We start from the raw sequence: 26,272 nt of genomic DNA, 5'->3' as shown, positions 1-26,272 counted from the left end.
CATTTTCTCTATAAATTAAATATTTACTTTTGAAGTTGTTTCATCTTTACTGTAATAATGGAAAGGTATTTGCATAACTGTCTTGCCAAATTCAACTACTGTAGCATTTTCCCCATCACCTGTCAATTTAAATGGTTGAAACCAGCGGAAGCACACCACACAGACACGTTTCAATTTCAAAGTATTTATTGAACTGTATACATGTTATAAATTCCATTCTGTATATGTAAAATCAAGGTTACTTAACACTTCAAATTTAAAAACATACTTTTCAAAAGATACTATACTTCAAGTGGATGCTTCTGCCTATAACTTGCATTTGTGATTCCAAACACTGATTTGTCAGGACACAGATGTGCCATCTACTTAGTCCACACTGTTGTTAAAATAAATTATTGTTAAATAACATTGCGAATTGTAAAAATAATGTAATGTAATCAGTACTCTATTTATTTATTAACAATTATTTTTATTCATTTTCCAATTTTCTCCCAATTTGGAATGTACAATTATTATTCAATGTGGCTCACCACTGCAACCCCCGAACTAACTCGGGAGAGACGAAGACGAGCACTCGCATCCTCCGAAAGGAGGGTTGTCAGCCGTCCGCTTTTTTTTCACTCTGCAACCCTGCCATCCAGCCATATCCAGAACTTAGTGTCACAGGACCACGCAGTTGTGAATTGCTTACAGTCCGGTCTGCAGGCGCCCAGTCAGCCTTAGGAGTTGCTGGTTTGCGGTGAGCCAAGGACTCCCCAACTCACCTAACACCTTGTCCAGGCAGCGCTTGGCCAATTGTGCGTCGCCCCCTGGGAACCTATTCATGTCCAGCAGTGGCATAGCTTGGATTCAAACCGGCAAGCTCCAAAGCTTCAACATTCTTTACAAATAAAAGGCAAGGTACAGAAGTTCAGTGTTTATCATGGATGTTGAAGAAAATGATTCTAAAAAGCAGACACATTCCCCACCTGCCAGATAAAAGCACTGTGTATTTCAGAATCTGCATGTGCCACACATTCACAAAATATGGTTTAACATACAACCTTGTCAATTTGAGAACACTTAAGTTGAAGGAACACAAAGCCACTTTGTGGCTCGGAACTTGGTTTCAGGAGACTAGGTTTCAGGCCACTGCCTGGCACACCAGGGGAGACAGGGTCTGATCCTTCGGGTTGCCTCAACCTAGATCTCCCGGTCTCCTGGAACCAGATTTTAAGCCACTGAACAATGAAGTGGCTTTGTGATCGCTCAGCTTCACATAGCAACTGAACTGTACCTCTTTTTTTGCCACAGCTTGAACTCTGTTTATAAACAGCGTTAATGCTGTCAAATTCACTTCAACAGATGAGCAAGGAAAATTGTATTGGAATTACCCAAATCATTTTGTACCGTGAACTGCTTTGAAAGTAATTTTTAAAAACTATACAAAGTTTGAAGTTTTATATGTTAGGCAATAGTTCAAACTAAAACTTGTCCATACAGTAAAAAACCTCGAACTAGATGGCTTATGGTTTTTCTATAGTTTATGGTTGAGGTTTAAAGTGTTGGATACAATCTTTTGGGGGGGGGGGGGGGGGGGGGGGGGGGGGGTGTTGTGTGTAAAAAATAGATTCTAGAAACATTATTTTCAGTACATTGAGTACATGGCGGCTTCGTCAGCATTGGGCAGGATGTACTCGCTCTGGAGTTTATCAGGCTTCTTGGCAGCATGTCTGGGGGAGGCAGGGGCTTTCTTCATCTTGGCCTTGCTCTTTGGAGTGCTCACCACAGAGTCCCTGGACTCCCTGGGGCCCACAATGGACGGGGGAAACACATTGGGTTCTCTGGCAGCATGGGGCTTCATCTTGGCCTTGCTCTTTGGAGTGCTCACTACAGAGTCCCTGGACTCCCTGGGGCCCACAGTAGACAGGGGAGGTCTGCCTGTGCTGATTGTAGAGATGCTGCTGGGTATGTAAGTTAACTCCTCCAAGATCACTGCAATCACGTGGCACATCTCCTTCGCCTGGGTACACACAAACACACGGCATGAAACAGGAGAGGACTGTGTGGATTCAAAGGCATATCAGTGTATCCTGTTAATGTACACTGAGGTGTGGAAGCTTTAAATCAATTGGGGGAAATGTATTTGTAAGGGTTACAGAACCCCTTGAAGCATTTGTAAGAAACTTTTTCCTCTAAATGTTGCACTTTTTCAAGTTCATGCTCCGTCTTGCAATAGTTGTGGTGCTCCGATTGAAATGAGTGGTGTATTTTGGGAATAGGAAGCCAACATTGTTGCAGAGTTCTTATTTTCTCCTGGCGAACACTTAAATGTTGAGAAATGTATTGTCCAGTTGATTTATGACTCATGAGTTGTTATTAAAACTATCAAAAGAGTCTGTGTTATGTTTACAAATATAACTCTGTGATACAGAGAACACAGGACACAGCAAAGGTAATGTCATGTGTTTTGTGTAAACTTTGCAGGGTGCTCTGCAACGCTTTAACATACAGGAATGTACAAAAGAAGCTCTTCAAAAGACTGACAGGAAACACAAAGTTGACGTGATCGCGATTTAGCTTTTCCTACAACAGCCTGCACACTATATTCTGGACCTCGGTTAATTTGATTAGAAATATCTGAATTAATCTGACTTTCAAGGCATGTATCATGTTTCTCTATTCTAGATTTGCTGTGTAGTTACTTACAACCAGTTTACCTAAAGTAAACAAAGTCCTTGAAGTGAAACTATGGAAACAGGTTTCAATGGTTCAGGGGTCTTACCTGTTTGAGGTGGAAAGTGATGGTTTTAGGGGCTGTGGGGGGGCCGTAGTTCAACTCCACCCCTGGGAGCTTCTCCCCCTTCTTTGGCTGCAGGGACCTCAGTGACTGGACTGTCATCAGAGGGATGGACAGCAGCTCCTAGAGGAATCAGCAGACAGGTGATTTTTCATAATAACCACTACGACTGGAACTAAGCTACAGGTTCAATTCAAACACAAAGCCATACACAAATAAATAATTTCATAGACCCTGATTTACACCAATACTTGGCTACCCTGCCTGAAATAACATTAGGTAGTCCCAGACATGGTCAGCGAATGGGCTCCATTCTCAAAGCTATTTACTCTAAAGCGTTGTGCCAAAGCTCTCGCTTGAATATAGATGAATAAATTCAACACAGACTGACGATTTGTCCCGGTGCCACAAATTCCAGCATCCACTTTTCCACACATAAACCTAATCCTAAACTTTTACATAATGCTAAGATTAAAGTCACGATCAGATTGTAAAATTGCTATTCTGTCTCCCAGCAGGAGGATTCTCAATACCACAGAAGCTATTCAGTGTGCTTAGATTTCCCAGAGCATTAAGTACAGAAGGAAATGACAACATGTGAATGCAATGAACTGTTTCAACAGAAAGAGGAAAAATGAAAATACATGTTTGCAATAAAGCACAAAAGTGCACATCAGAGACCTATATAGCAAATACAAGTCCGTGACAGATAATATTTAGGGAATTATATTGTCATTTAGCACCACTTTAAGCAAAGTAAATGAATGTATTCTCATTAAAAGGCAAACATGAGCACCTTTGTGAAAGCAATGGTTTCCACTTACTGAATGGAAAAAAACACCAGTTAAACATCTAACAAATATGAAACAACTCAATGCTTATTTCAAGCCCTTGAATGAAAAGACTTACTTGTTTATTTAAAGTTTGGTAACTTTAGTGGGTACATTTCCCCTTTCTGAAAGAAACTGCGCTAAATAGCTTTGATAATTTAGCTCATAGAGGGTTACAAGTCCCCGTCAAATGCAATGGGAAGGGCTTGAAAAAAGGCAGAGTGCATCAGGTAAAAATAAAAAAAAAATCAATGAATGCATTTTTTATTGCGAACGTGATAGCATTGTTTTTATACAGGGTATTCTTTATACAGTGAGTGAATTGATTGCAAGACTGGTACAGTAAATACACAGACACAGACACACACACACACCTGGGAGTGGCTGTCTCCAATGAAGACTTGCTCCTGGTTGATGGCGACGATGCAGGGAGACGGGATCCGCCGGTCACTCACTTTCTGCACCGAGAACACGTTACTGCCGAACAGCGGGAATGAGAGCACCGTCGCTAAGGGAGGTGTAGTAGAGCACAGAGTCAGAGTGAAGGAGCTCACAGTCACTAAGGGAGGTGTAGTAGAGCACAGAGTCGGTGTGAAGGAGCTCACCATCATTAAGGGAGGTATAGTAGAGCACAGTGTCAGTGAGAAGGCGCTCACAGTCACTAAGGGAGGTATAGTAGAGCACAGAGTCAGTGTGAAGAAGCTCACCATCGCTAGGGAGGTATAGTAGGGCACAGAGTCAGTATGAAGGCGCTCACCATCGCTAGGGAGGTATAGCAGAGCATAGAGTCAGTGTGAAGGAGCTCATCGTCACTAGGGAGGTATAGTAGAGCACAGAGTCAGTGTGAAGGAGCTCACCGTCGCTAAGGGGGGTAAAGTAGAGCACAGTCAGTGGGAAGGAGCTTATTGTCACTAAGGGGGGTATAGTAGAGCACAGAGTCAGTGAGAAGGAGCTCACAGTCACTAAGGGAGGTATAGTAGAGCACAGAGTCAGTGTGAAGAAGCTCACCATCGCTAGGGAGGTATAGTAGGGCACAGAGTCAGTATGAAGGCGCTCACCATCGCTAGGGAGGTATAGCAGAGCATAGAGTCAGTGTGAAGGAGCTCATCGTCACTAGGGAGGTATAGTAGGGCACAGAGTCAGTATGAAGGCGCTCACCATCGCTAGGGAGGTATAGCAGAGCATAGAGTCAGTGTGAAGGAGCTCATCGTCACTAGGGAGGTATAGTAGAGCACAGAGTCAGTGGGAAGGAGCTCACCGTCGCTAAGGGGGGTAAAGTAGAGCACAGAGTCAGTGGGAAGGAGCTTATTGTCACTAAGGGGGGTATAGTAGAGCACAGAGTCAGTGAGAAGGAGCTCACCGTCTCTAAGGGAGGTATAGTAGAGCACAGAGTCAGTGTCGATGTGCTAGTGAATTTCTATAGCAAACCAACGTATTGAATATGTTCCGGACAGTCAATGTTTTAAACAATAATTCTAATTAAATTTTATTACTAGTGTTTTTTTTTTATTTTTTAGGCAAATACAAAAATCAAAAGGAACAGGGTAATAGCATCAACTTCAGTCAATTATATTGTGTGTCCAATAGCTTTCTAATAGTAGCTTACACTAGGCATATGTCATTTTAGACTGTGCATTTTAACAGTGTTGTAATGAACATATTCCATGAGGGACATACAATATGAAAATAAATGTTCTGTTCTAAACGACACCACAGTACTTCCAGAACTGCACAGTAGTGTGAACATTTATTAGAACACCCCATTGCTTCTCTTGTTTTCATTTGTTGTGCATATGATAAAATTGTAAAAATAGGCAATTGTCTCATTTAATTCATGACTTTAATAGGCCACACATGCAATTAATTTAAAATAGTAAGATAAAAGGAACACATATGGTACAATGCATGAGACTTTTTAGAAGTTGTTAAAGATGCCTAATCCAAGCACAAAGCGAGCTAACATTTTCACACAAGTGGCTATTGTTTCTATATCACTGACCAAAAATTGAAATTCTCACACCCAGAGGTTTTCATGTAATTAGGTATATGAAGGATATAAATGACACATGTTGAGGTGTTCTAATACATTCGCACACTTGTGTATTTCTCTTCTATTTCTGCATTAGTGCAAACCCTTCCACTGGGCCCATTGTTTTCCCACACGGCTGTGACTGGGTTTAGAAGCTACTTACTAAGGAAGTGGATCATGGCTTCAACAGGGCTCAGGTCTTGCATGGTGCCCAGCCTCATGAGTGTTGAACCCAGGATGACCTGATCATTGACCCTGCTGACAGAGCTCTGGGGGAGATACTGCTTCAAATCCTTACTGCAGGGACAAAACACAGGGCAAAGTGTGACATCACACCGCATCAGCGCCTGTACAAAGCAAATTATCTATGACGCTGTTGGCTATGATCTCTGTAAAAATAGGATCCCTACTAGTGATCTGACCCCCCCCCCCACTGTACCTGTTCGTTTATAACTCAGTGAGAAGAATGGTTTACTAAGTGTTCTTATTGAAGGCTTACAGGGCTTGCAATGGGAAAATATACAAGCAGAGTTCACAGGTGGCTATCTTCACCTTCTCATGCCTTGCCCAATACTTTTTCTTGTGTTTTCTGGGGCTCTATATTAGCAAATCAGGTTATCAATCGTGAACCTCAGTAAAAAAAAAAAAAAGCATTTAAAAAAGGACTGCATAGAACCCCGTACACAAAAACATTTTGGTAATGTGATTAATTCTGCAGTCCGCATAACTGCCCTGTTGCAGTTGTTGTTAATTCTATATTACCTTTGTTAGATGAAAAGGCTCAAAAAGAATTGCTCGAAAATGCATCTAAAAACAGAAATATTAGACAGTGGAAACACAGCTTTTGAATTAAAGTCACAGAAACTTGTCGCTGCTTGCAATCCACTCACACTGTGGGCTCTGGACCTGGTCCCTTGGCACAGTGCTGCAGAGCTGCCAACACTGCCATCTGCTGGTCAGGATGGGCACTGTCACTGGGCAGCAGGAGCTTTCCTTCCAGGTAATCAGACAGGATCTGAGGGGGCAGCGAGAGGGGAGGGATTACACACACACACTGATACACGACACCCGCACTAACAAGATTGTACAGAGCTAATGAAAAGACTAAAAGTTCAAAAATATGATTCCGAGTGAAGTGGTGCAATATGCTGTAATCTAGTTGCTATCCAGGAGTTAATGTTTCATTACCTAAGAAAGTGTTAATAAAACTGACCTCACCTAACCTGGTGCAGGCGGGAGTGGTCTGGTCAAAATGTTGCTAACACACAGAGATAAGCCAGCAACTAAGGTTGCGTGCAAAGGGGTGTAGAGACTGTATAAATATCAGAAAGTTGGAGGTGCATTCCAGAAGCATAAAGATCCTCCATGAACACACAACTGCTGTATTCGATGCTTCTTCCATAAAACGGATATCATTGCTTAATTTCTGTTAATAACTAGTGGCCTCGTTGTTGTGCCTAATAATGATTAAGCTGTAAAACTTTTGATTATTGGAATCAATAAAGGAAACCTGTTATAGTCTACTTAAATCCTTGTGTGAGCTCCTTCACACAGAGAAAGACACACATGTACATAAATAATATAGTTGCCTTACAAGAGATTACACTGGAACAGAGTTTTAAAATACAATATATATTTCTGTGTACCTGTTCCTTTACTGGTTGTGCTGCACTGTACCTGTCTGTAGTGGACATTGATGTAGAATTCATTCTCGAAGTGCAGTGGCTCTTTCCACGTCATACGCTTAAGCCACAGGGTGACTGTGTTGTCGTCCAATAGAAAATCAAAGATGTACTCGTCAGGTCTGATGGGCCGCATCACCTGTCCTGGAAGAGAGAAACCAGGTCCTGTAACATTCACACTTGAATTGTGACATAGAAAAGCTGGAGTACTGAACGACTGAGCAGATAAAAGCCTAAACATCAGGAAATCTTCCACGGTGTGCGCATCCATTGGGACTTGATTGTGTAGTTTTGAAAGAAATCTATGTTTTAGCAAACATTTATTTACATTTTTAAACTTCTGGTACTGCACATACATCTCTGTCTTCAGGCCTTGCCCTTTTATGGTCAGGGTCTTCTTTCCTGTCAGTAACCAACTAGTTGCTTCCCCTGCTGACTGACATGCATTGTAGCCAGTGAGATTCTTGACCCCTAATCACTCGCCCACAAATCATGTTACATTTATCTTTAATTCAATCACTTCTTTTCAAATGATGCTGCATGATATTTTTACCCAGCCCCCCGCAGCCAGGAATTAATAACAATATTCAACAGATTTCTATGCAAGCTATTCAAAAAATACAGTTGTCCATATCATTAAATATGCACTGTAAACATCAACTTTGGAAAGTTTCTTCTTCATATTCCACAAAGTGGCGCTCTCACCCTGGTTGCGGTTGGCGTAGATAGAAAACTCCTTGATCTCCTGCAGCTGCACCACTCCCATCTCTGCACACAGGTCACTGACCAGCTCCTGCGCCACCTGCATCACAAAGGGCAAGCATGTACCATTCCATACCGCATACTGATCCTTTAAACAATGTAACTAATCAATACCATGAGTGTGCTCTACAACATGTGCTGTACATGACACATGCTTTAAAGATTGCTGTCAATTATTATTAGCTTCTCGACAGAGATGACAAAGATGATTAAGGATACTGTTTTTGTTTTAACAGTTTAAAGGATTTTGTATACTATGTAAAGCTTTGCTGCTCAGAAGGAATAAATAAAATGTATATAAATATATTTATATTTCTAGGAAGCCACCCTTTGATCTTTTAGTTGACTTATTTTCCAATTCACCTGAAACTGAATTTTTCGAAGATAACTGTGGATTCGTCATAAAACTGGATTAATCAAACACTGTGTGTTAGAACACTCTGGATTCCCCAAAAGTATTGTAATTGAAAATGAAGTGTTTTTAGTACATGTCATAGCCCTGAACACTTTAATTGTAATCCTTAAGTTTTTCTTGACTCACAGTAAAGATACAAATCTTGCTGTAGTGCTCCACCTTCCCAGGCAGGTATATAGCAACCCTCTTGGAAATTTTTCCGTGCTGTGGGATAATATAAAAGCAACACTAGCTACAGTCATTGTCATTGATAACTGTGACATTTTCATTCTTTGTGCTAGAGGTTCATATACCACTCAAAGGTAAACAGCTAACTAGGGTGCATACAGTACTTAAAACCCCTCCTCTCAGCTGGCGTGCAACTATACAACGACAATTTTAAAAATATTAAGAGTAAAGCTTCTAAACTCCACATACAAGCAATCTCTGAAAAGGTCAATTCAAGCAGTAATAAAAAAAAATTTAAGAAAGTTAAATAAAATATCCGTTTGTGGCAAAGTAAGAACTTTTTGGAACAGACTTTTTCAATTTACTAACCTCAAAGCTATTGAGTGTGAGGAGAGTAAAGGGGGTGTGTGCGATGAGGGGTAAAGATGAGACGCAGGGTTAAGAGATTAACTACTGCCTGGTTAGGGTGAATCTACCCCCCTTTGCCCTTATCAAGAATGGCTTATTCCCTTACCAAGATGGCTTCCATTTCCTGCTTGGATGGGATGTGTCTCCGGCCTCCATGGATGAGCGAGCGTCGCAGGTTGTCTTCACACAAGCGGGCCACTTCTGAAACGTACAGGAGGTCCAGTAACAATACTCATTTATGTTAAGGAGTGCTAATCAAGGTTAATTGCATTCTCTTAACTCTTATTAGCACTTTGTGTATTACCACAGGCCCCTTCTGTTTAATAGCTTTTGGTTCTTTGCTTGTATCCTTCAATTAGGAATAAGCAGATATTTCAAAGACAAGGGTATAGATTAAACTTTGCTGTGCATTCTATTACTTCATATGATATAGATCCAAATAAGATTAATAAGAGCTACAGCAGTACTTGCTTTAGTTTCTCACATGTTTGACAAACATGCATTCGGTTGAGCGCTGGAGACTGGCAGGGCCAAACTCCTTTTCTAATGGCTTAGCGGGTTTGAACGCTTTGGTCATTGTCTTGTTAAATCATGAGCCATTTGCCAGAGTTTCCAGGGCGTTCTTTGAAAAGGTAACTGAGTGTCTCAAATGGCCTGATATATGTTGGACTCCACCTTTCGAGTCTTGTCTACACTGTAAAACGATTCATGTAAGTGTATAGTATGCAGTCACTTGTTTTCAGTTCATAATGGCATTTAAGTTACCACTTGCAGTATTGCCAGCCACACCTTTGCAGAAATCAAGAGATTGGACATTCAATTCGCAGGATTTTCTTTTTTCAAAACATAAACCAATATTAAAATGCTAAGAGACAACCATTTTCAGCTGTTTTTTAAACCTCATTAATAACAGCTTATATTGAGTCTATAACACCTTAAACCTCTTACAAACCTCATTTCACAAAATCATTCAATCCAGATCACCATTCAACATTACAAACAATGTCTACTATCATACCTGTTACTGCTGTGCAGACAGCTACTGAGATGACAGCTACTGGATCCTCTCATGTTTCAAGAGTATATAAGGCTGCAGAACAAAGGCTCCCACCGTGTAGCTCGCACAGGGTAGTGTTGCATGCACAACTCGTAATTTACACAGTACGTTGATGCTCAACACCACTAGCACATGACCATGATACCCCACGAACCTTAGGGTTAGGGTTTGGTTATTGTTGTATGTATTTAAAGTTATGGCCAATAATTAGGTTATTGTTATGAAAAAAACGTAATTTTAGTACCTAAATTTGTCACCCTTATCAAGCGGTTTGCTGATGTCAATGTTGTGAACAGAGTTCCCCACGGTGATGGTGGGGTTATGGTATGGGCAGGCATAAGCTACAGACAATGAACACAATTGCATTTTATCGATGGCAATTTGAATGCACAGAGATACTGTGACGAGATCCTGAGGACCATGGTCGTGCAATTCATCCGCCGCCATCACCTCATGCTTCAGCATGATAATGCACGGCCCCATGTCACAAGGATCTGTACACAATTCCTGGAAGCTGAAAATGTCCCAGTTCTTCCATGGCCTGCATACTCACCAGACATGTCACCCATTGAGGATGTGTGCTCCAGTTCCCGCCAATATCCAGCAACTTTGCACAGCCATTGAAGATGAGGACAACATTCCACAGGCCACAATCAACAGCCTGATCAAATGGTGGTCACACCAGATACTGACTGGTTTTCTGATCCACGCCCCTACCTTTTTTTTTTTTTTTTTTAAGGTATCTGTGACCAACAGATGCATATCTCTATTCCCAGTCATGTGAAATTCATAGATTAGGACCTAATGAATTTATTTCAATTGACTGATTTCCTTATATGAACTGTAACTCAGTAAACTCTTTGAAATTGTTGCATGTTGCGTTTATATTTTTGTTCAGTGTATATCCTTCTCGCATGTTTAGCAATATGAAGGAGCTGGAAAGCAACTGCTCCAGTCTGGGTTGAATGTGCATCTTCAGTGATTGCGCTTTGAGTTTTCCGCCATGACTAAAGCGTGTCTTTCGAAAAGCAAAAAATCCCAAGATCCAACAGTACTGTTGCCAGCAGGTCTTAATTTAATTTAGAAACTTTGTGTCTCGTGATGAATTCGTGAAAGTTGGCAATACTACACTTGTAACAAGCACTACAGTCCCCTCACACTACATCATGCAGAAATACAATGCAACCTGCTTCTTTAGCTAAGGTCCTAACCATTAAACTACCAGCCCCTTGCTTTATTATGAGCACCAGGTCTCTCTCATCTGTCTTCCACCACACAAACCATCTCTCCAAATGAACTGAATTTAATGCAGATATAAGGCAATAAACGACTGATGCGTGACACTTCCACAATACCCATTCTTTTAATAACTTACTTGTACATCAATCACTTGCAGGAATTATTCCCAGAGCAAACTGCCACACACAGTCCCACAACAAGCACACAAAAGAAATCAAATCAGTTCAACAGGAACTTAGCAATGGTCACAAAACCAGTGCAGGCACACAGAGGACCCTCATAGTCGTGCAGTAAATGCACAGTAAGAAAAAGTAAAAGGCAGACAGCTTGAAACACTGCATAATGGTCCCCATTTTTGTGAATGATGATGCTAAAATGTACCTTTTCAAGTAATTACCAAACGCATCAGAATAATACAGTATATATTGAATATTGGTACCGGTAGGTGAAATAAAGTCATTACAATCTACTTACTCAGTGTTCTAGTCTCTGCATAATGCCATTCGATAAATCTGTATTTTAAGATCATTTTTACATTATCAGAGTCCTGCTCTCTCATGGTATTATGCAGTTACCTTTGAAACTGTTACCCTGGTCACGCAGGATGTCCTGGAGGAAGCTGGTCACGTACGGCAGCAGGTTGTTTGAACAATGAAAGAATCCAGTGACGAGGGTCAGGATCCTCCAGCCGCGTATGCAGCTCTCCCTGTCCGGAACAAACACAAGTACGGCGCATGAGAGCCAGCCCTCACAGCCTCTGCTGATCTGCTTTATGAACGCAGCACTCTCAGAGTAGCAATAGATGCCTGTCTCTTCGAATACAAAGATATGGTCTGGTTTTTATAAGGGTTTCAATATACTTTAACCCAAAACTGAGGCTACAAAGTGGGACAGGGCAAACCCACAGGATATAATAATGACCAGCTTTTTTTCTTTTGATACTACCTTTATGGGACCTTATATAGATAAGGAGTGTACAAGGGGCTTTAAAAAGCAAGAGACTGAATAGTTACCATGTAATTCTTAAAGCATATTTATTGTAGGCTGAAGACTGGACGCACAGTTTATCATATTCAATTTTTGAGGGGACTCACAAAAGGTTGCAGCCTTATTTAAAAATACGTATTGTAGAGGGCTGTTGTATCAACTACCTCAAACACTGCAGTTGCTTGTTATCCCTGACCAATGCTTCCATAGCAGTCTCCTTGTCTGCTGTTCATGAAGTTAAGAGCCATCCTTAGAAAGCTTTACCCAGACACTGTTTCCTTACCCATGGGAGATTCTAATAATGCAGAGTGGAATCGGCTGATACTCACTGCTGAGGGTTGAGTGTGACTTGCTTGATCACCTGGCAGTAAATCTCATCTCTCAGGTCCTCCTTCTCCTTGCCCAGCTGAAAGCACAGACAAGGGGGTTAATTAAATGAACAGAAGGGCTCACAAGACCTTATCATTTTGTATAGAGGGGTTTCATACATTACAAAGCTTTCAAATGCTTGACTGGACATGCGATTAGAGGTAATGAAAAACCAAAATATCAAAAAGCCAGACATCGCAGGAATTGCATTTGTTATCATTATACTCATTTAAGATGTTTCTTTGTTTTTTTTTATTTAGTGTGTATTATGTTCACTTAAAATCAACCAGATTTTTTTAATGACAAAAGCAAACCTGGGTGATTTATCAATTAACCTTTAATTGATAAAACCCCCTTTATAAAAAGCACAGGTACTGCCTTCCCAGCACCAGGCTGACTGATGCAGGGGGAAGTCATTCTCTCAAGAATGATGGATAATCTGAGAACACATTTTGTAGCAGATTTCCACCTGCACCCTATACAGCTGGATGTCCTGGAGGAAGCGAGTCACGTAAAGTGCTTTGTAAGCATTATTGTACTGTGATCTACTTGTATATTAATGCATAGCAAGTTGCTGGTAAACAGGGATCTTTTATATCCAGGCCAATGCACGCTCTGGGGGTGTCTAGTTAAGCTTAGATCATGTTCTAGAGATGAGATAGTGGCTATACGGAGCAGTACAGCACAAGCCCCTCCTCTCCCATCCTCTCCTGTCTCACACACACACACACACACACACACACACACACACACACACACACACACACACTAGCAGGGGAGCCCTGCACACTGTTACTGACCTGGAGAATGCTGACAATGTAGTCGCACTCACTCTTGTGTTTGATCGCAGGCTGGTCACCCATGAATCGCATCACATCTATTGCAGGAATAATAATATTATGAACATCAATTTCAGTTTTTTTTAAATAGTAGTTCACATGACATCAAACGTCTATTAACCAGTGTTTAGTTTTGAACCCACTTCCTTAAAAATGTGTAGAAGATCTTCAGTATAATAAAAATAATATAATGCATATTGAAGCATTATCACTGCACAGAAATGCATTGTTATAAAACACTATTACTTAACATTGATGATCTCTTTACTAGATATGAAACCAATCTTTATCTCTATTTCAAAACAGACTCTTGTTATTTAAATGAAGGGTAAAGTTCATATGAATTCATTGTTCAATAAACTACTGCAATTCATTTAAATGAGCTGTGTTATTATGGACTTTTCCACTTCTTTTCCACCCTTCAATGGCGCTATCATCTATTCTCTCTGTTTAATGGGATGTACTGTATGGACGCTGGTACTCACTCATGAAGTTCTGAGCAGCAAGCTCACTAAGTTCACTGTCGGAGTAGAAGATGAGGGATTCCTGAACTGGGACCTGGGGGTAGAGAACAAAGGGTCAGCAGAAAAAAGGGAAGAGGAGGGTGGAGAGACACAGGGTGAAGCACGCAGATATTGTGCCATTTGACAAATATGCATTACACTGCTATTTTATTTAATATTTTTGAATAAGTGGTTGTCAAGAGAAAGAAAAAATACAATCAGCACTTATAAGAAATACACCAATGAGCCTGTCCACAGACATAGAGGGAGAGGACAAGGGTACAACAATGTGTGCGGTTAGAGGACAGAGCATGGGCTTAGGGTCAACACACAGGGGCAGGTACAGAAATAGAGGCTGGAAAAAGTTATCAAATTAACTAGACTGTATGAATCGTACTACTGATACCTTGGTGTGCTGGACCAACTCCACTGAGCTTGTTCCATCTTCAGTCACACCCTTCCACCCCAGCCTGCAACGGGAAAGGGTTAAGGTTAGGGTTAATGAGAAAGGGGCAACAGGTGTTACACACATGCCACAGAGTACACTGTGATAACCATACACGTCAATGGTAGGAAACTATTTAAATATCTGAAAATATGCCACATTTGTTTGATTGGAATAAAACAGCCATGTTCATCTCAGTCGTTTGTGTTGTTTAGAATGAGATCATTTATCTTATTAAGATCTCTATTCAAATTAAACATTCCACCACCCGACACCACCCACTCTGGTGTGTTGTGCCCCAATAGTGCCCTACCACTCTATCCTTCTTTAAAAGGAGAGGACACTGCCTACACTTGTAATCGCTTGTCGTTTATTTTAAGGCCTTCTGTATAACTTATATACAGTAAATTCATGCATACTCAGTACTCCGGCATTTAAGTGAAAAAGGTGTCTTGTGATAGAAAACAATAAAGGACTCCTTTCAGATTAACCCAGAGATGATCCACCACCACTCTGAAGTGTGTCCTGGAGTGGGGACTCACTTGGTAGCAGCCTCTCTGAAGTACTTCATGGCGAACTCTGTCATGACGTACTGGCTGACCTCTCCTGACCCCAGCAGAGACGACTCAGTGTGCCCCGAGACCTCGCTGCCCGGACTCTGAAACAACAACCCCAGTGAGAGATCCCAGTGAGAGATTCCAGCCTTGCCAAAGATCCCAGTGCTACACTATGGCAAGAACAGAGCAGCATGTGGTGAAGTCCATATACCTTTTTTGTGGTTTCCAGTAACGCTGCAGGATTAAATTAGTTACCAATACTGCCTTACTCACTTGTTTTTTCGGAGGCGCTGTCCACACACTCTTCCTGCGCTCCTCTCTGCGGTCTAGTTGAGCGCTGTAGTAATCTGGGGGCGCTGTGGGCTGTGTGTATTCGGCTGGAAACAGGCCTGACCGTCCACCGATTGACCCAAACTGCCAGCCTGCCAACAACACTTTACATTACACATTCTGAAATAGGCTGATTCATACAGAATCATTGATTCTGGGGATTTTCACATAACTGCAAAATTATAAGAAACTAAGTAGACAAATGTAGTTTCTTATAGTTTTACCAAGGTTTCAGTGCTTTGTATTGCTCTATAAAGTATGTTAAAATATAGCTATGTATTTTACATACAGTGTGCAAATGCATCAGAATTTGTCATTTATATCCTTTATAAACCAACCTGCATGAAAACCTTACTATTTAATTCATTGCATGTGTGACCTATTAAAGTCATCAATTAAATCAGGCAATCACTAATTTGCCTTTTTTACCATTTTCCAAGATTTTCAGTTGCAGTGATTGAATTTCATATACATAACAATTAAAAACTGAAGCAATAGGTTGTTCTGATAAATTTGCACACTACTGTATTAATTCAAATTTTCTTAGCATTTACTTAAAGCATCATAAAATAGAAAAACTCCAGAGCAGTTGAGCTGGACCAGTAAATGCCCAGGCGATGGGAATATGCAGCATCACTGCCTCTGCTCGTTTGTTCTGGGGAGACCCGAGGCAGTGTGGGAGGAATCTTACCTGGGTGCAACCCCTGCATGTGTAGCAGCTTGATGATGTCACCCTTGTGGAATGTCAGGAGGCTCTTGTCATCGGTGACGAAGCTCCTCAGGGCGATCATGTGATTGGAATCCTGGAGAGGAGGCGGAGTCAATATGAACCACCATTGCTGGTCAACAATATTTATTTTATAAATTCATTTTAAGAGAAAAGGCATCACAATTCTAGTCTTTGGACTGAGTAGCATAGTCCTTTTTATCATTAGGCAACCTTGGTGCAATTAAGCCCAAGCCTGGATGACCAAACCTGACTTTACACAGAGATGGATATATATTACACGCTTACCATAGGTACCATGGTTTGCCATGTTTTTAATACGATTTGCCAGGCCTCTCTGGGCTTCACAATGCTTACCCATGCTTACCCGTGCTTCCACTATGCCTTATTTTCTATGCTTTATGCTGTTAATATAGTACACTGTTGTAAAGGGTCTCCTAGTTGCTGCTGTCCCTCAATCCAGGCAGTGAGGGGAGCAGGCTGGACTGAGTCAAGGGGGTACTACCTTGCGGAGCTCTTCCAGGAACAGGTTGATCATTCTCTTGATTTGCTGGGCTCGGGTGGAGTAGAGTAGCAGCTGGTCGCTCTTCAGGGTGAACTCCAGGATGTGCTTCTCTTGTTTCACTGAGAGCAGGTCTGCGTAGCTGGGAGAGGGACAGAAAGGAGAAGTCATTAATGTAGGAAGGGGCTGGTCAATTCTGAGAGTGAATTCCAAGGTGTAGTCTTCCTGTGTAGCTGAGAGAGGAGCAAATGCCCACTGTGGAGGTAATCAAAGAAGCTGTATTGTTTTTACAGTTGTCACTCATTTCGTGAAGTCTGTGAAATTTGCCCATTGCCATGTAATATGCCTTATAGATGCATTACTTGTTACAATGTATTTAGTTTGCTTCTGGTAAATGATTGAACACAGCACATAGAGCTGCATGAATTCTTTAAAATGTCCTCAAAGAAAAAGACACAAACTGCATCAAAGATCAGAAATAATTATGCAAAAGATTGCTTTGTCCTGTGGAAGAAGGGGATATTTCACGTCTGTTGTTATTTTTACATTTATTTGTGTTTTTGGTTTGTTTGATAATTCCTTGATGGTGAAAGTAGAATGTCTTTAAAAGGTGGACAGAAAAGAAATACTCTAGAATTTAGCATTTACTGTTTTTCAGGTAAGCATTTAAATATTTAGGAACATTTGTTGCATAATAACTCTAGAGAAACTACAATTTTGAAAGTAGCAATGCTATTGTTTTTTTTTTTTTTGCTTTATTACATATTACATTTAAATCATGAAATATCTTGAAATACCTATTTTTAGACATTGTAGTGAAATGTTATAAAATAAGCAATTTCTTACCGTGAAAAAAAATACAGTCCTAGTGATCACCTAGGTTTTCTTTTACTGTCATAAAGTAAATCCTATCCTAAAAACCCATTTGGATAGGATGTAAAGAATTCAGGATGGTGGATTCTCACCTGTAGCTACGTAGGGTCTTCAGGTGTTTGGGGTTGATGCCAGACGCCTTCACTACCCTCAAAAGCCGGATCCCACGATGGGACACCCCCAAAATCTGGCTGTCACATCCATTGCCTCCCTAAATTCAACACAGATAGTGAGGAGGTGTCTGCGTACAGAAATCTCTTGGATGTCACTACAGCCTCAGTTCCCCTCTGATTAGAATTATAGCCACAACTGTAATCTGTCTGCAATATAATATGCAGAGTTGACCTTATGGTATAAGAGTCTCTTCTCTTACGCACATTGGAGGTGCAAGAGGACTGCGAAACGAGAAGACACTCTACCATAAGAGACAGTGTCAACTGTACATATGAACTTATTACAAATGATGTTTTAATTAAAAAAGGTAGGCTTCTTGATTTGTTAAGAGCAGCTTTATGATTTATAATGATCGTGAATGTATGTGTTTCTATGAATATACTTTGTCAATCTTGCACTGTATTTGACCAGTTGAATTCCAAGTATGAATGCTGATCGGGTCTTACAGAGACAGGAAAGAGACGTGAGAAATAGTTAGCCCAGTTGTCCCTGGCTGCCAACACGATTCTCTTCTTCACACTGTTGTCTAGCGCAGAGCTGATGCTGGTCCCCACATGGAAATCAGCTGAAAGACAAGGGAAAGGAGTAACAGATACCATTGCAATTTAATCATGCAGAATTTAATTTTTGTATATAAAATAAAATCAACCAATAGAAGATCTGCATTTTCTCTGCGGCAGTCCAATCATAAGTGAGCGGAGGCGGGACATAAATATGCAAGGGTAGGGTGTTAGAATAGCTGAATCTCACATGATATTGCTTATTGTACAGACTGTTATTGAGAATTATATTGAGAACTTAGAAGTAATATTTCGAATGGCTTTTTACGAATTAAAATAAGGTCATAAGGCAACGGAGACATTGTAGCCAATTTGGTTAAGAATCCATTTTCAAGAACCGTGGCAGAAAAAATTGAGGTATACACCACAAACACCTGAACTGACACAGGAAGGGAAGGGACTCACCACTTCCAAAACTGAAAATATGAAAGTTATCAGTGGCTTACCGGTAGCTGTCAATTAAAAAAGTATACTGCTGGAATTGTCTTTTTTTCAGTACTGAAAAGGCGATATGGAACTGCACTGGCTACAGCAATCTAGGATGTCTAACGAAGTCAGCCCAGAAACACAAGTGTTCCCAATGTCACTTGCGAGCCATTGTGTTCCACTCAAAACTTTTGGACAAACCTGTTCAACTTGATGAACAGAAGCGTAGGGATGCAATAATCACAAAGAGCATGTAAGAAAAACCCGTGAGGTTCTCAAATGCCTGATTGATTCTGTTGTTTGCCTTGGCAAGCAAGAACTGGCATCAGAGGGCAGATGAAGGCACCAATTCTTTAAATAGAGGTAATTATGTGGAATTACTGTATCTGGTTTCTGACGATGACAGCATGTTAAGCATTCACTTGTCAATAGCCATTGTATTCTCAGGGACTTGTAACAAGATACTGAACAGATTAATCTATTCGGTGCCTCAGGTTTTAGATGCACAAGTACAAGAAGGAAGCTAAGTACGTAGCTATAATAGTATATTAAACATGTTGGAAACGCAGCTCAGTTTTCCTGTGTTTTCAGGTACTAGTATGTGACTGACAGTGGCCCGAAAGAACAGTTAATCTGTGAAAATGTATTACATTTACTAAAAATAAAATAAATAATAATAATAATAATAATAATAATAATAATAATAATAATAATAATAATAATAATCAAATTCCAATTGGGCTTTTTTTTTATTTTTTAGACTCTACTGATTTTTTTGTATTACTATGCAGGACAGCCGCTGTAAGATCTTTACCTTTATTAAAAATGTGCACGGATCAATCAACTGTTTAATCAGCTAATGGCCATAAATTAACCGATCAAAAAGTCAATTTTTATCAAAATGAAGAGGACCAGGGATAAGGTTTTAAAGCCTTGTTTTACACTCCAGCAGTTTATTCAGCCCTGTTGCACATTGAAGACCCTGGTAAATCTACCCATTTTCCGAAATACTCTCTCAGTCAGCAGTGCTGACAACATTGTTCTGAAGAGTCATCATGAAATAGTAGTCTACCACTTTCAATACCAGCTAATCTACTGGGATGGGTCACCATAGTCAGTTGTGATGTTCATACAGGTATTTGGTGGATTGGTTACTGGTGTAAAAGGCTGGGCTTGGAATCTATAGTAAAGCATCACTTCTGATCTGGACCCCGGTCACATTTCAGCTTCATTACCCAGCAGGTCCCTCATCTTACGACGTTCCTCTCGAGTGATGCGGATACAGGAGTCAGAGTAGGTGTCCCTCTTGATCTGCAGATACAGACCAGAGAGAGGGACATGCGAATCAGCCAAGTCATTCAGTTATACACAGAGAGTCACGTCATTCTCGGGGTGGGATATCCTGACACCCTGTATGACATGGTGTTACATTGCCTACTGCGGGCTGTGAAGCAAGTGTTCAGAGATCAATAAAATCATTTCAACTGCCAATAAATCACTCCACAATAATTCAACTGCTCTCTCCTTGCTAGTTTCTTGCTAGTTTTATACTGTACTGTTGCAGTTGATCTTTTCCTTTTTGAAGACTTCCTGTTGTAGGGAATTTCAGTTTCAATGTAGTTTAGTATTACTCCACAATTTACTTTGCCAGCTGTTTATATTACTGGAATGACACTGCTATTGCAGTTTAACATCACTAAATACTATGATACAATATAACTGGAATAAAATGATAAGGATCTGTTCATTTACCTCTGCTGTGAAGACAAATAACAGAAAATCTAGCCTGAGTACACTTTTACTACTATATTAAAGCTTTGAAAACTATTGTATCAGCACCTGGAAATCTCAATTTACACCTGTCTCTTACAGAAATACAGTACAAACTGGTTTAATGTCACTTAACTAAATAGCCCCCTATTGAACTGCTGTTAACCTGCTCTCTTACCTGCTCACACAGGTGGTTCAGAACGTAGGGCTGGTTAAACTTCTCCCTCGGGTAGAACACCTGCATTAAGAAGAACATTCACAGTCTTAGTGAAAAGGAGCTTGATCATTTCTCTAATCTACGGCCCCTACATCCTTCAAAATAGGAACTAGGGTCTACAATGCACAGCGTTAGGATTGCTACGCCTCACTGTCTTGGAGCTAAAAACTAAAATCCAACCCCACTTTTTTGTTATTTACAACAGACTATAATAACCGAATGCGAGTTGAAAGAGATGCATTATGAAAGCACAGATTCTGATCTCTAAATAGCGCTAAATTATGTCCAGACCCAATTGTGCTAAATTATGTCCAGACCCAAAGTAATCATAGCTGAGCAAGAACTTCTCTAGAAATATGTACAAATGTCATTGTGACATTATGGACAGCGTCCATACATGCAGTAACTTGACCTAATGAATGCTCTTAGCAAGCTGTTCAAATCGAAGCATGACATACAGACAGACAGTCGGACGGTTGGAAAGACAACCTCCATATAGAGTACAATACCCTGATATTATGATGTGCTATAACTTTTGCTAATCTGCTACTCAACTATATCCCTGGAATAATAACATGATACAGGGTGATTAGAAATTAAGTTTACCACATCAACGTGCCATGCACTATACGTTGATGTGGTAAATTTACTTTCTAATCACCCTGTATATTGATACTGTACACGACAAAAACAACACTGTATCTTTTTATACCAATTTCTCAGCACCCTAAAGCTGAGGGAACACAAATCCACTTTGGGTTTCTGGAGACTAGGTTTGATACAGTAAAGGTCTCCTGGTCTCCTGGAACCAGGTTTCAAGCTATTGTTCTTGAAAAAGTAGCTTTGTGTTCCCTCAGTTTTAGTGTGTCTAACCAGTGAGCTCACCTCTTTGCGAAGGAACAGCTTTGAACGCATGTCTGCGTAGGAGAAGTAGACGTTGCCCGAGAACATGTAGAGTTGAGTCTTTATATTGTCATCAGCAGCCATCTTTGGCACAGAGCCTGCAGAAGGACACAAGGACAGCCATTTCAGTATTTACCTTCTTCCATTTGCCTCCTTGTGTCAGGGTTCAAGCAAATAATCTAACTTTTAAGCAACTAGTCAGAATTTACTTAGGTTGTAATGTACAGAAGTGAATCTGTCTAATGGTAGAGGACAGTCTTTTTATGAACAGCAGTTTGAGTAGGTTAGTGGTCCTGCCTTCCAAAGTGCAGGCAAGAAGATGGTCTTAAAACATAAGACACAAGTTAATGTTAAGGTAAAAGACTAATATAATCAATAAAAGTTTTGTTTCAAAGAAACCTGCTCTCAATGCTCCAGTGAAAACGTGACCTTTAGTATTTTATTTAAGTACAAAGCAGATAGGAATATTTGTGCATAACAAGCATTTATAACCCATGCCCAGATTAAATATACAAACAAGTTGAAATACTTTTGATTACTTTGATGACATCCCAGAAATGTATTCTGTAATATTTGAAAGCTGCATCTCTCTGTTGGAGGTTATTGCACCACAGGCTGATAGAAAGCTAATGATTCTGTGGGAAATTCTGAAGAATTAGACTGTAGGTTTTGTTGGAAAACATGGATTGAGAATTGATTAGCAGTTTGCTACGCATGTGGACTGGCAGATGCTATACTGGTGTTTTTTTTCTGAAAAGTTCAAATTGCATGTACTGCTTACAATTGATAGAGACATTGCGTCTACAAGTTTCTTGCCCAGCATTGACTGCAAGCTAAAAAGATAACAATGCTGTGGACCAGAAGGGGCCAGGCTGTAAGACTTTGGAATGCAAATCATAAAGGGGCTAAAAGGCTCCCAGGGACTGGCATTGGACCCAGAGGTTCTTAGAGAGATCGAAAGAGATAATGCCACTAGGATCAAAGGGGCAGATTTATGGACCTTTTTTCTCCAGGAGTGTGAAGAATGCACTGAGTTCAGAGGTTGTCACACTAGACTACACACACACACACACACACACACACACACACACACACACACACACACACACACACACACACACACATTAAATTAACAGAATAATGTGTTGTACCTTGACCATTGGTTAAGTGTCAGAGAAAGGGGAGGTGGACCATCTATACAAAAGGGTATTTAATGTCATGCAAACATTGGAATGATGAGTAATCTGTTTGTCCTGTACCTGGGACCAGACTCCCTGCATATTTCAATAAACCTGGCAACTGACTGAAGAAAAGGACTCTCTGCATTTTCTTGAATCTACTTACTCACCATCTATTTTTTTTAAGTTACTTCAGGTTTACACACCCAATACAACTTCCCTGAAGTAGGCTGTAATCATTAAGGAACTGCCCCATATCCATCCACAGCTCTGTGTTGTGTACAGTAGATTAGATCTGTTCACATGACACCCATTCTCTCAACAAAAAAAAGCTATGACTGTGGTCCCCAAAGGTAATTCTGACATAGTTATTAATGCAAATACAAAGTAATTAATACAAAACTGGCATCTGAGAAAGAGCAGTGAACTTACTGGGTGCGATTGTTGTTGGTGGGGCTGGGGGCGGAGCCTGTGGAGGGGGTGTGGTTATCAACAGAGGAGGTGGTGTTGCTGTGGTAGGGGGAGGGCTGAAGAAATCAGCCAATGATTGCTGCTTCTGTTGCATGCTGCTGGAGATGGATCGTGGCCCCTTGGTGGAAGGTTTGGAGACAGGGGGAGGAAGAGGAGGAGGGGGTGGAGCCAACTCTTGTTTAGGCAGGTCTTTGACCTTCTTTTGTAGAGGAGGGGGAGGGGTCTTCTTGGTAGGAGGCGGGACTAAAGAGCGCTATACCATGAAAACATGATTTATAAATAAGCAACAGTTTATTGAAAACAACATTGTTTCAGAAAATCTCTTTTGTGCCACAAAAACAGAATGCACAAGGCAACAGTCTCGCAAACACACATAAACAATAACACTCATTTACCCAGGGTGCGATTTGAAAAATGGGATCTCACTAGGTCACATCATAGCCATTTCTGTTATTTTTTTATAAAAAATCAGGCCAATATGTTCCACTACTTTGCCAGATAAAAGTCAATATTGTTATGCAAAATACAGTTTCAAGTATTATAAACATGCTTACTGAATACCATACAAACCTAGAATCAGCTCCCTTTTTAAAAATAGTGATAGTATGATGGTTCTGCCAGAGTGACACTCATTATTTCTACCTGCTCCCCCTTGCTGCAGCTCTGTGCTATTGTGCTCACCTCAGCTTGGCTCTTCATTCTCAAAATTGCCAGGGCCTCTTCCTTGGGGTCATTCTTCTTCACGAACAACTTGGCAGGAACCCTGCATGAAACGTACCATGTAAAACAGAGTGGAGTGTTCTAGCAACATTGCAAAGAAGTGACTCATAGTATCCTGTATAAGAAATAGGCTCTGCTTCCAACAATAGAAAATACCACTAATTTGCCTGGTATTAGCACTCACAAACTTAACTTTAAGAAGGCATCACTGTGGCAGAATGTAGTGCATTAAACCACTGCACCATCTACCACCATCTAGATACATAAACTTCATATCTAATATTAAAACGTTCTCAAATAACTGATTTTGTCCCTGATTTGTTTTAGTAATGTTGGAAAAGTTCCAAATATAGCTATCAGTCACCTATCTTTGATCTCCAAAATCTAGTAATGCCTAATTGTGACAGAAAGGCAATGACGCTTGGTGGAAAATCTCCCTCCCGACCTGTGAAGGCGCTAAGCAACAGGAACAGAGTACCCTGGACTGCTAGGCCTGACATTTCGTTCCTAGGGTTAAAAGGAAGTCGGTCATTTAGAAAAGGGACAGAGCTTCGGTACATTAACTCATCGACCCAGAAGGGAAATGATGTGGCAGCCGCGGATTGGAGGAGTGGCTACAATCATTTACCAAGCGGTCATGAGTGATGGTATAAGTAGGGGACAAAGTGAAGTAATCTGTTCCTTCGTTTTGGTTAGAGAAAATAACCTGTGTTTTGTGTAACCGTATCGTGAATGTTTGTTTGATTGTCTCTAATTGTATCTTGTTATTAGTAGACAGCTAACATGTTCCGAAGCTGTCGCCAAGGGCCAGCACAAACCCGGAACAGCACTTCACTTGTATCACAAATAACTGTATTTGCACCACGAGCACTAATTCACGCACTAACGGACTTGTGTATGTGTTTTGTGTTTCGTGTGGGTATATAAAGAACAGGACTACTATTTCGGGACAAACCCGGGGATTACAAATTAAGTAATACACTCCATCTATTGTTTAATGTTTGTTTTGCCATCAGGCACTGAACATACAAACCCACTAAACAACTTTGCACCTGGATTATAATTGTTTGTCTGTTCATTGATCACATGCACCTGCACACTATTAACCACGTTGCCACACATCAGCCGACGGTCTACAGAGTGTGGAAACACTGAACTAGAAAAACGAATTATTTTAATGATGCATTGTGATACATGTCTGTAAGATCTGCAGACGGCATTGTGACTACAGTCTATAAACTCATTTTATTGTTGAAGTCGAAATGAGTTAACTCTATAGCTGTAGACAGGCACAATCTCTTACATCTCGTAATGTTGCATCCTCATTGATATACAGTTCTGGTGGGCAGCCCTGCTGTCTGCCTTACCTGACAGGGTCAAAGGGTTTCGGGGCTGGGGTGGGCCGGCTCTGGTACTGTTTGATGATATCATGAATCTCGCGGCTGGGCTCCGGTTTGGACTGAGTACTGGGGGGGATAGGTACTTCTGGGCACTGCTCCGACCCCTTATCTCCTTGCTCTTCAGACTGGTCTTGTGTGGGTGGGAGGAATAATAGACTTTAAACACTGCCTGATTTCCAGTTATCATTTGTTTTCTGCAAATGTACGTATTATATATACTGTTCTTATGTCTAAGAGATTACCTAAATCCAGTGTTTTTGCTTTGTTTGAATGTGCAAACAACATTCCCATCATTGTAAATGTATGAAGCTAAGGCCAAAGGTTTTGCATCACCCTTTACAATTAAATAACTTTGCTTCACAAAGTTGAATGAAATCTGCTGAATAATGTTACATTAACATATTGAATTATATACCGCTTTGTAGTTTTCCATATATATATAAAAACTGAAAAAAATTAAAAACTCTATCACTTCAAAATCTAGCATGAAGTACTGTACTATTACTATAGCTTCTGGTAGACTTTTGCAATCATTTTTAATTTTTTGATTACATGATGTTAAATAATAAATATTGAAATTATGTTCATATTGTTTTTTTCCTCAATCCTAAAATTGTTGGTGATGCAAAACATTTGGCCATAGCTGTACAATCAGGTGTGTTGTTTAATTTCCTTTTGAATTAATTGTAGCTGTAAATCTGCAGAGGGTTTTATAGTCTCCCCAGTAATAGCCTCCAATTCCTACCCCTGATGCGCTGTCCAGCCCCAAGGGTGGCACCATTGGGCACTGTGGCTAGGCTCTCAGCCCTCTCTTCCTCTGGGGGCTTACTGGCTCTCTCATTTACTGTGGGCTCCCTCTCCTCCCTGCGTAATGGGGCTGGCTTGGGCAGCTGGTTCTTTTTGGGGAGGGCCATCTTCTTCACGTGGCTCTCCTTGGTCCCTTTCAATTGAA

The 26,272-nt window shown here is 40.6% G+C and overlaps 1 protein-coding gene across 4 annotated transcripts in view; it reads right to left on the bottom strand.

Annotated features, from left to right (window-relative positions):
- Positions 1-499: 499 nt before the first annotated feature.
- The window catches only part of myo15b (myosin XVB), a 44,473-nt gene continuing 18,700 nt past the window's right edge, over positions 500-26,272 (bottom strand). For all 4 annotated transcript variants that reach the window (XM_041219586.1, XM_041219587.1, XM_041219588.1 and 1 more), the window contains 27 exons: positions 26,066-26,260; positions 25,288-25,450; positions 23,882-23,963; positions 23,162-23,453; positions 21,534-21,649; positions 20,610-20,669; positions 19,897-19,972; positions 18,122-18,240; positions 17,594-17,712; positions 16,632-16,770; positions 16,091-16,202; positions 15,343-15,491; positions 15,055-15,170; positions 14,474-14,537; positions 14,050-14,122; positions 13,526-13,602; positions 12,686-12,762; positions 11,945-12,075; positions 9,180-9,274; positions 8,624-8,701; positions 8,026-8,122; positions 7,316-7,464; positions 6,529-6,653; positions 5,802-5,935; positions 3,984-4,117; positions 2,765-2,902; positions 500-2,002 (listed from right to left, as the gene is read on the bottom strand). In XM_041219586.1, the coding sequence (XP_041075520.1) occupies positions 1,628-2,002; positions 2,765-2,902; positions 3,984-4,117; positions 5,802-5,935; positions 6,529-6,653; positions 7,316-7,464; positions 8,026-8,122; positions 8,624-8,701; positions 9,180-9,274; positions 11,945-12,075; positions 12,686-12,762; positions 13,526-13,602; positions 14,050-14,122; positions 14,474-14,537; positions 15,055-15,170; positions 15,343-15,491; positions 16,091-16,202; positions 16,632-16,770; positions 17,594-17,712; positions 18,122-18,240; positions 19,897-19,972; positions 20,610-20,669; positions 21,534-21,649; positions 23,162-23,453; positions 23,882-23,963; positions 25,288-25,450; positions 26,066-26,260 (3,485 nt within the window). In that variant the 3' untranslated portion in view covers positions 500-1,627. The remainder of the gene's footprint in view (positions 2,003-2,764; positions 2,903-3,983; positions 4,118-5,801; positions 5,936-6,528; positions 6,654-7,315; positions 7,465-8,025; positions 8,123-8,623; positions 8,702-9,179; positions 9,275-11,944; positions 12,076-12,685; positions 12,763-13,525; positions 13,603-14,049; positions 14,123-14,473; positions 14,538-15,054; positions 15,171-15,342; positions 15,492-16,090; positions 16,203-16,631; positions 16,771-17,593; positions 17,713-18,121; positions 18,241-19,896; positions 19,973-20,609; positions 20,670-21,533; positions 21,650-23,161; positions 23,454-23,881; positions 23,964-25,287; positions 25,451-26,065; positions 26,261-26,272) is intronic.

The sequence above is a fragment of the Polyodon spathula genome, chromosome 20 (assembly GCF_017654505.1).
Source record: "Polyodon spathula isolate WHYD16114869_AA chromosome 20, ASM1765450v1, whole genome shotgun sequence".
NCBI classification, from domain to species: Eukaryota; Metazoa; Chordata; class Actinopteri; order Acipenseriformes; family Polyodontidae; genus Polyodon; species Polyodon spathula.
The sequence above is the reverse complement of the archived record's forward strand: the minus strand, read 5'-3'. Positions and strand labels throughout refer to the sequence as shown.